The sequence below is a fragment of the Panthera uncia genome (genome assembly GCF_023721935.1).
Source record: "Panthera uncia isolate 11264 chromosome A1 unlocalized genomic scaffold, Puncia_PCG_1.0 HiC_scaffold_17, whole genome shotgun sequence".
NCBI classification, from domain to species: domain Eukaryota; kingdom Metazoa; phylum Chordata; class Mammalia; order Carnivora; family Felidae; genus Panthera; species Panthera uncia.
In genome coordinates, this window is record NW_026057577.1 from 151,669,803 (window position 1) to 151,679,697 (window position 9,895).

Sequence of the window (9,895 nt, forward strand, 5' to 3'; positions counted from 1 at the left end):
CCCCCCCCCCACCCTGTCTGCTCCCTGGACACTCTGTGCCTCCCCTGGCCCCCGTCTGCCCCCCTGGACTCTCTGTGCACCGCCCCTGCCCGCTCCCACCACCCCATCTGCCCTGGATGCTCTGTGCCTCCCCCCGCCCCACCCCTACCAGCAGTCACCTTGTTCCTTTGTGTGCCGGTCGCCAGCCCATTCTCATGTCCCAGAGTGTCTGCCCTGCGGCTGCTAGCTGTGCCCCAATCAGACGCCGCACTCGGGGGCTGGTGATCCTTGGGCCACCTGGCCAGCCTCCGGCTCCGAGCCCCCCCTCAGCAGACATAGGTGGCATCGTGTGGTGGAGGCCGGTCCTCTGGCAGCCCTGAGGTCTCCCGGCGGGCCAGCGTGGGCAGCGGCTAGTGCAGGCCCCACGTGGGCATCCCCGTCAGGGACAGAGTGCTCCCCCTGCCCTGACGGAATGGGATGCAGGCGTGCCGGGCTCTGGGCGCTCTTCCCATGCCCGCAGGCCAGTGTGGTGCTGCCTGGTGCCCCGTCCCCGCTGGAGTCCAGCACGTGGTGCTGCTCTGGGTTGGCCCTTGCCCCCGGTGACAAGATTTTGCTGCGCCTCCGGGCAGACGGGCTGGGCTGGGGTGCAGCAGCATTTTGGGGTTTGTGGTCCTGAGCCTGACTCCTGCTGGGATGGACCCGGATCCAGGGAAGCTCAACACCCCGTCGAGGACGGGAAACTGGGGACCGGGACAGAGTTTGTCCTGTTGGGAACTGCCTCTGTGAGTCTGCCTTCACTGACCTGAGTGCAGTGCAGGGTGTGGCCATCACCGTGATTGCTGGGGGGGGTGTGTGGCCCAACAGGACACACTGGCGGGTGTGCCTCTGCACACGCGGCACGTGTCTGGGCCCCGGGTGACCCTGATTGCGGGGAGGTGGCTGTAGGGGGCCGCCTGGGCTGAGCCCCCTGCACCGCACAGCTGGGCTGTGCGCACCTGCCGGTCCGTGTGCAGCTGTCCCCGCCAGCGGCCTGGAACTAACGGGACTGTGTTGGGTTCTGTGACAGTTTGGCACTTACAGCGAGTCCGAGAGGAAGACAGAGGAGTACGACACTCAGGTGAGTGGTGGGGGTGGGAGGGGATGCCAGTCAGCCTGGGCTCTCGGACTTGGGGGCAGGCTCCGGGGCGGCTCCACGTCCCGGCCTCGCAGGAAAGCCGGGCCCGGTCTTCGCGGGCGGTCGGGAGGCCTCCTCCTCTCCTGTAATGAGATTTATTTCTGGGGAGTTTGCGGTACGTGCTGTGATCTCCCGTGGTCACCGAGACCCCGGTGACCCTCGTCATCCCCAACACCCCTGTGCGGGTGTAGCTGCAGCTTTTGGGTTGCCCGGAGACGGCTCCCTTGTGGGGACGGTGTTACTTGCCGCTCGGACGGGCACGTGTTTGTGTGCCAGGGCCGAGGCAAAGCTCAGGGTCAGCATGGTGACGAGCCCCAGCCCCCGAGGGCACTCCGTGCACACGGCTCTAGCCGGGCGTCTCCAGATCCGTTTCCCATCGCTCCTGATCAGCGACCGGGTGTTCACAAGCCGGACGGATGCTGTGAACGTCCGTGTGGCATCAGGCCTAGCTTCTGGAGCCTCGTTCTGCAGGCGTCTGCCGTCCCAGCACCGTCCCGACTCGGTTCCCCAAGGTCGTTGGCCTGTGTGCCCTCCTTGCCGGTTCCCCTGTCCGGACTCAGGTCCCCAAGGTCGTGGCCCATGTGCCCTCCTTGCCGGTTTCCCCGTTGCGAGTTGGCTTGTCACAGAGGCTCCGTGTTCCCGGCAGGCCATGAAGTACCTCTCCTATCTTCTCTACCCCCTGTGCATCGGTGGCGCCGTCTACTCCCTGCTGAACGTCAAGTATAAGAGGTAGGACGTGCCAGCCTCCGTGCTTCAGCCAGGGACGCCCCTGGGCCTCCGTGCCGGGCCTGCCCCTCCTCCCCCCCCCCCCCCGCCCGGGAGACACACGGCCCGGCCAGAGGGCACAAGGCCGGCACGTGGTATTCCCCAGGCCTGTTCCCCAGCAGCAGGCACGGAGATGCAGGTGTCCGGGGCCCTGGTGTCAGGAACGAGGGCGGACGTGTCTGGCGAGGGGAGCCTAGGGCGGGTGGCCCGGCCGCTGCGTTCGGGACACGGGAGCCCCGGAGACGCGACCCTGAGGGCTGGGGGTTCTGACGGAGGACACCGGCCAGCTCAGCCCTGCAGCTACCACCTCACGCTTGCGCTCCGGGAAGAGGGCTGTCCCCGCGGGTCCCCCCACCAGCACTGCAGTTTCCGGGGGGACGGGCGCCGCGGGACAGGGGCAGTGATCACGGTGTCTCTCTTGCAGCTGGTACTCTTGGCTGATCAATAGCTTCGTCAACGGTGAGTTGTGGGGATTCGGCTCCGCCAGTAGCACCTGTGGCTGTTCCTTGTGGTTCCCGCACGTGGCCCGTGTGGTTCGAGGACGGGCAGGCAGGGCCTCTGCCGCCAGCCACCCCTGCTCCCTTTGGCGGGGCCCCCCCGACACCTGGTCTGTCTGCGGTGGCCCCGCTCAGGCTGCCCGTGAAAACGGTTTGGGGCGGGCAGGAAGTAACGCCGTCCGACGTGCAATTTCCGAGGGCGGCCACGGGGCCCGTGAGCCCTGTGCGTGGGCTGGGTCTGCATCCTCGGAGGGCACAGACCCAGGACCTGACGGGCCTGGCTTCCTCGCGGGCCCGAGCCGTCTGCGCAGAACACGGTGACAGGCAGCCGCGCTGGGTGGTGGGCGGGGCCGCTGGCAGAGAGCTGGTCTCTGAAGATGGACCCGGGGCCACCCCAGCCTGCCGTCCTTCTCCCCAGGGGTGTACGCCTTCGGCTTCCTCTTCATGCTGCCCCAGCTCTTCGTCAACTACAAGGTAAGACCACGCCCTCCCCGCGCTCGCCCGCGTCCTCCCTACGCCGGCCGCTGATCTGCCGCGTCTCGCCCCCCAGATGAAGTCGGTGGCGCACCTGCCCTGGAAGGCCTTCACCTACAAGGTCAGTGCCCCCCCCCCCCCCCCCCCCCCCCAACTTCTCAGGGCCACCACGCCCAGTGGAGGGGTTTTCTCAACCGTGGGCCCCCTGGTGGTGACTTAGGGACGCTGGTTCTTGAGCTGTCACAGCAGCACGAGACGAAGCCACATTCCTTTGCGGGGACACGCGCGAGAGTGCATACCCCCAGCCACCCCCAGAGGCCCACGTCCACACGCGGACGCGGACGCTGGGCTCGGGCACACCGGCCGGGCTGTGAAGTGCTGTGACACGCTTGTCAGGGCAGGTGGAATTAAGGTGTGTTTTCCTGTTCGTTCTGTGAAGTAAGACGAGTGGCTCTGAGGAGGAAGAAGCCGGGGTTTTCAGGGCAGCCCTCGTGGGGGTGCAGTATGTGGAGAACGGGTGCGCGAGGGGGCGCCTCGGTGTCCAGCGTCCTTCCGCACTCGCTCCTTTTCTCTTGTCTGTTGTCGCCGGGACCCCGCTGAGCGGTGAAAGGGTGATGGGCCCCGGCCCCTGGGTAGGTAGGCGTTCGTTCGGGAGACCCTGACGGCCGGTGTTCACACCTCCCCCGTCCCACGTGGCAGGCCTTCAACACCTTCATCGACGACGTCTTTGCCTTCATCATCACCATGCCCACCTCCCACCGGCTGGCGTGTTTCCGGGACGACGTGGTGTTCCTCGTGTACCTGTACCAGCGATGGTGAGTGTGGCCGCCCCTCCCGGGTCTTCCTTGGGCACGGAGGCAGTTTGCAGGTGGCGTGTGTCACCTGCAAGGCCGAGTGAGAGACCACCCCACGGCCTAGTCGGGAAGGACGGGTCTCTGTCCGAGCGACTCGCTCAGTCCCTGCCGCTCACGTGCCCCCCCCCCCAGCGTGGCGGCAGTCGCCACGAGCACTGTCTGGAGGGCGCGGAGGGGCCGCCACCCCCGGGGCCTGGGGACGGGCACGGAGCTCCGTCCTGACAGTGAACACACGACAGGCGGGCACGAGGGGACGCCAGACATCCCTCCTGCGGCAACTTAGGGTCTTGCGTCCTAACTGCTGGGACTCCAGCCCCTTCGCGGATGGCAGAGCCCGGGGGCCTCTGTCCTTGCAGGCTGTACCCCGTGGATAAGAGCAGGGTGAACGAGTTCGGGGAGTCCTACGAGGAGAAGCCCCAGCGGAAGCCCCACGCGCATTGAGTCCCCACCCGGCCGCGTGCGGTCAGCCCCCATGCGGCAGGGCTGGGTTGTCGGCGGAGTATTTTCGGACGCTTCTGGTGGAATTTCCTGGACGTTACACCGTGTGCATTGCCAAAACCTGAACGTTTCCCGTCGCCCCCCGAGTCCCTCTGCGTCGTGTTAGGGAGGGGCTCCAGCGGACAGACTTCTGGCCCCCGCATCAGGCTCTGACCATCGGAGGCTCGGCACGGAGGGTGGGGAGCCCGGGCCAGGGGCCTCTCGAGGTGTCCGTGAGCGCTCCCCACACGCGCAGGTGGCTCTTTAAGTCCATTCCTTGGAGACTGGGATCAAATGGCTTTTTTCCTTTTTGTTTAAAATTTGACTATTTTAAAGCTTAATGTACGTATGTTTCTATTTTAAAATAAATTTCTTTGGCTGTGACGTTTTTCCTGGCCCGGTGGAGCGTGTCTCCTCTGGCTCACTTTTCCTGTTCTCAGAAACCCACGCACGACGTGGGCTCACGTGTGTGCTTGCCACAGCAGCGGAGGTAAAGACCGCCTCCCCAGCTCTCGAATCGCAAACGTTCCTGAATCTCCGGTGTTGAACGTGTTTTGCACGGTCACCACCAGTCCCCCAGACGGTGTTTTTCAGAAATGCTCTGGGTTGAGGCGGAGATGAGCTGCGCGGCCGGGCGGGCCTGTGCTCCGTGTGGTTCTACGTGTCCGTGAGCACGCGGGCGGTGTGTGCCGTGGGGCTGGCTTTGAACTCCGTCTTCTGCTGTGTCCACCCTGGCGTTCTGGGCTCCTCCTCCCAGGGTAAAAGGTGGGGCCAGTCGGAGTCTGAGGAGGCCCAGGCTGAGGGAGCACGTGTGCGTCCTACCTGTCCCCACAGGCCACGCGCACTGTCGCGGGGGTCTGTTCGCAGTGGAAACCACACGTGCGTGCCACTCGGGAGCCCGCGGCTTCTGGCTCAGCTGTGTGAGCCGCACGCAGTGAGGGTAGGAAAACAGTTCACGTTACCCTGATTCAGTTTCGGTGTGAGCACGCGTCAGGAGCCCGGTAAGGAGCGCACAGCGTCCCCCGGGGACTACCCGCCTGCTGCACCCACAGGGCCAGCTGCTCAGAAGAGTGCAGACGTCCCTGCTGGCTCGGCCTGGGGGCACGGCACCTGCCGGGTGCTGGCTGCGTTGTAAGTGAGAACGTCCAGGTGTCCACCTGTGCGTGGGGCCCGCGGGGCCTGGGAGGTTCCGCCGAGGGGGCCCCTGCAGGTCCCGGGACAGCACCACCAAGTGGCTTTCAACAGCACACGCACACACGCGCGCACACACACCCCCACCCCGCCTCGCGGTCGGGTTCCGCCGGAGACTCCGGCCAGAGCCCAGCCTTTCCCAGCTCCTGGAGGGGCCGCGTCCTCTGTCTGGGTCCCTCCCTCCACACCTGCTTCCCGCCTCCATTCTCCCATCCCCCCTCCCTGCACTGTGGTGGCCACGTCCGGCCACGGGGCGATCCAGGGCCGTCCCCCCGTGTCGGGGCCGTACCGCAGTCTCAACTGCCCTTCCCAGGGCCTGGGGTGGCACGCGCCTGCCGCGGTCCTCCGGTGCCTCCTTGGCGCCCCGCCTCCTCCTCCACCCTTGTGTGTCCTGCCGTCCAGAGTGCCTTCTGTGCCCCACACTGCGGGGGAGCACTCCCTCCGTCTCTCTTCACACGGCACAGGGACGGTGGAGCAGGAGCACGTGTGTGTTCTTGTACCCACCACCCAGGTGGGGCTCCCCCATCCCTCCTGGCTGCTCGTCCCCGGAAAGCATTTGGCGACCTTTGTGCCCATCGGCTCCTGGGCCTGTTCCCAGCCCCGCCCAGAATCCCACGCTCGACTCTGGCTGCCTGGCTGCTTTGGTTCAGGATTCTCTCTGGCCTTCATCCCAGCCGTGGCCGTGGCATTCGCTTATCCCACGTAGTCTTTAGCAGACGGTGGACAGACGGCAGGGTTTGGCCCACTTTGGTATTGGGAGTGCGTGGACGTGTCTTCTATGGACACGGGGGGGGGGGGGTCCTGGCGAAGCAGAGCCGACGCCCCCAAGCCCCGCGCGGCACACCCGCCTTGCACCGAGTGCTGCCATCTGGTGCCCACGAAGGGCGACCTTACCGAGGCCTGGGTTCGCATTTCCCAGGCAACAGGTGGTGCCGAATGCCTTCTCATGTTCTTCCTGTCCACCTCCACACATTTCTTGGATGAAGGGCCTGTTCTCTCTTTCCCTGTAATCCTGTTTCTAACCGCATTCGTGCCGCCCTGCTGGCCGGAGCGACTTCACATAAGGCCAGGAGTGCGCGTCCCTGTTTTCTGCTCTGGAAAACCTCCCTTTTGTGGCCGCTGGAGCCCCCGGGCCCCGGGCTTCCTTGCTGGCTTTCACCGCTGCCTGCGTCTCTGCTGTGGTGAGAGTCCCACACGGGCATGCTCCTCTGGAAGTTCTGTTCCGTCTGTCTAAAGAATTTGTCCATCTGGCCTAAGTTGCTCCTAGCACCCTCTTGTGCTTCTAGCCTGTGGGGCCGTGTCTGCCCCTCCGCCCCTGGGTGGTCGTGTCCCCACAGACTGGGTGGCGAGCCGCTGGATGACTAAGCGGGCAGGTGTGCCGCGGGAGTCACACGGGCGGCCCTCAGACCCCGCAGCTGGCGGTGGAGCCGGCGGGGAGGGTGGGGGGGGGTCCTTCTAGAAAACTGTCGGCCTAAACGGCATTTGTTCCATCCTGGAGACGGAGGCTCGGATGCTGAGGCCGCAGGGCCGGCTCCTTCTGAAGCAGAGGGAGAGTCTGTTCCCGCCTCTCTCCTGGGCCGAGAGACGGCCACCGTCCTCCCCACGCGACGTTCTCCCTGAGTGTGTGTCTCCAGGTTTCCCAGTTTGATGAGGACGCAGTCACGTCAGGTCGAGGCCCACCGTGAAGACCTCACCTGGGCCCGGCCGCCTGCAAAGACCCCGTTTCCAAACAAGGTCACGCTCGTGGCCTTGGAGGTCAGGATGCCACCACGACCCTAACACCTTCTGACATAAGCATTTGTATTTTTGTCTTAATTAATCTGCCTTTGTCAGTTTTACTGTTATGGGTTTTTCCAGAAAGAGTAAAAGCTTAGCTTTGCTTGTTCTTTATATTTTGTTTTCTCCTTCACAGATTTCTGCTCAGGTCTTTATTACGGGTTTCTCTGTATGTTTATCCGATGTATTTCGATACCCTCTTCCATACTTTTGGAGATGGTTAATTGGCTCGTTAATTTTCAGCCTCTCTTTTTCTCAAACAAGACATTAAAATTGTGTTTTGGGAGTTTCTACTTCTGGACAGGGAGAGGCAGCAGGGTCCCATCCAAAAGGACAACAGTGGGAAAAAATATGTGAGGTGACTGTCCTGAAAAGCTGGACATCAGACACGGAGGGCGGGGGGTGCGCCGGGGCCCCAGGTCTCCCTGCGAGAGATGGGGCTGGGAGTCTCGGGGGCCGAGGCGACCAGGGTGCTCAGCACCGGTGCTGGATGGGAGGGGGCCGCACGGGGCCCCCTGCTCGTGTGTGTATGTCAGGAAACGACAGCCACTGGCCAGGATCTGAAGGAATGATCCGTGCAGCTCACACACGAACTGCAGTTGAATCAGCCAGAGCAGAAGCCTCACGAGTCAGGAGCACTTGCAGGGGTCCAGCCTCAGTATTTGGGGGGAAACTTAATCGCAAACTAAGCACTGCTTCTGTCCCACCAACAAAGTTTAAAGACAACATCTAAATGGATCAAGCTGTTTCCGAGGACTTAGCGTTTCCCAGTAAAAAGCTTAAAAATACCCTTCATCCAACAAGGTGAAATTCACAATGTCTGCATCCAAATTACACATCTACAAAGAAGCAAGAAAATGAATCCACAAGGAGAAAAGTCGGTCAACTGTAGCTGAACCAGATACGGAGACAAGGTTATTGAAGCAGTTGTTAAGCAGATTCTACATGTCCAAGTAGCTAGCTGGGAGATTAAAGAATTTAAGTGGAAACAGGAAAATACATTGGGCAGGATCGCTGGAAGATGAGGTCTGACACGAGAAGAGATTAATGAGTTTTAAGACAGCAACTGTGTGAATGAAACAAAAGAGTGAGGAAAGACAAGAAAACAGCATCCGTGAACTGTGGGGGCACCTTGGGGGCTGCCGTGTGTAAGCAGACCTCCCCCCAGCAAGGGAACAGGAGCTGGGGAGACATTTGAATAAATGATATCTGACAACCTGTCAGATTTGATTAAAAGATTCAAGAAGCTTGCCAAAAACCAAGCAAAAGAAACAGGAAGAAAACTAAAAACTGTGCCAGAGAAACAACATGGATGATATCCAGAGGAACAGCAAACAACACAGGAGATTTCTCACAAGAAACAATTCAAGTTAAAACGTATTTTTAAAATACTGAAAGGGAAAAAAGCCTAACTGAATTCTTTACCCAATATAAGTAAATATAAAAATATATGTATTTAAAAATATATTTAAAAATTAAGGACTTTTACAGACAGAAGCTGGAACAGCAAATCTGTTCTATAAGAAGTGTTCAGGGGGCCTGGGTGGCTCAGTCGGTTAAGCGTCTGACTTTGGCTCAGGTCATGATCTCGCAGTTTGTGGGTTCGAGCCCCGCGTCGGGCTCTGTGCTGACAGCTCAGAGCCCGGAGCCTGCTTCGGATTCTGTGTCTCCCTCTCTCTCTCTGCCCCTCCCCTGCTCTTGCTCTGTCTCTCTCAAAAATAAGTAAACATTAAACAAATTTTTTTAAGTGCTCAGAGGAGTCCTTCCAGCAGCAGATGGAACTCTGACCTGAGAAATAGTAACTATTGGGCAAATATAGGCACTTGTTTTCTTACTGCTTAAAAGATAACAGGCCACTTGAAGCTGACATACAGACAATGTTCTGTGGAGTTCCTCACACGTGGAAGTAACATGTCTGCAACGGTCGCACAGGTGCAAGGAGGGCTGTGCACAGACACTTGTGAGGTCTCACGCTGGATGTGAGGACTGATATGTTCTCGGGTAGATGAAGAGAAGTTAAACACGTTCTATAAACCCGACAGCAGCCTCTCAAATATACAGTTACTGCTATTAAGCCAAAAAAGGAGATAAAATCATCATTGAAAAGTACTCGATGCAAGAGAAGGCACAAAAATACGAACAGAGGAACAAAGAACAGACGGGACAAACAGAAAAGCCAACAGCAGTGCAGATTTCAACCTGTCACAGCAATGCTCACAATAAATGTAAATGGTGCAAACACCCCAGTTAAAAGGCAGAGACTGCCAGACTACATGAAGAAGTAAGGCCCAGTTGTGTGCTGCATATAAGCAAGCCACCCCTTGGAAATACAAGGACACAGACGGGTTCAAAATAGAACACTGAGAGAAGACCCACGATGTTAACACTCACAGAAGGGAAGCTGGGGTGACTGGATTAACATCAGGAAAGTAGATTTTAGAGGAAGAATATTACCAGGAAATAAAGTCTTTGCATCAAAATAAAGGTATAATAAGTTCATCAAGAGGACAAGATAATCCTGAACGTTTATGTGCCCGATAACAGAGCTTCAAAATACATGAAGCAACAGTTGTCAGAACTGCAGAGAGACGCGGGCGACTTCAGTGTCTCTCGGTGATCGATGGGCCGATGCAGCAGGCACACAGCAGATACGCGAGAACACAGAGCAGTCGACCTGCGTGACCCACAGAGACGCACCACCCTGCACC

The 9,895-nt window shown here is 60.0% G+C and overlaps 1 protein-coding gene across 2 annotated transcripts in view; it reads left to right on the forward strand.

Moving 5' to 3' along the window:
• Positions 1-4,604, forward strand: part of CLPTM1L (CLPTM1 like) — a 15,197-nt gene extending 10,593 nt beyond the window's left edge. For both annotated transcript variants that reach the window (XM_049648309.1, XM_049648310.1), the window contains exons 11-17: positions 1,046-1,096; positions 1,800-1,882; positions 2,343-2,377; positions 2,834-2,889; positions 2,966-3,010; positions 3,589-3,704; positions 4,100-4,604. In XM_049648309.1, the coding sequence (XP_049504266.1) occupies positions 1,046-1,096; positions 1,800-1,882; positions 2,343-2,377; positions 2,834-2,889; positions 2,966-3,010; positions 3,589-3,704; positions 4,100-4,184 (471 nt within the window). In that variant the 3' untranslated portion in view covers positions 4,185-4,604. The remainder of the gene's footprint in view (positions 1-1,045; positions 1,097-1,799; positions 1,883-2,342; positions 2,378-2,833; positions 2,890-2,965; positions 3,011-3,588; positions 3,705-4,099) is intronic.
• Positions 4,605-9,895: the final 5,291 nt, after the last annotated feature.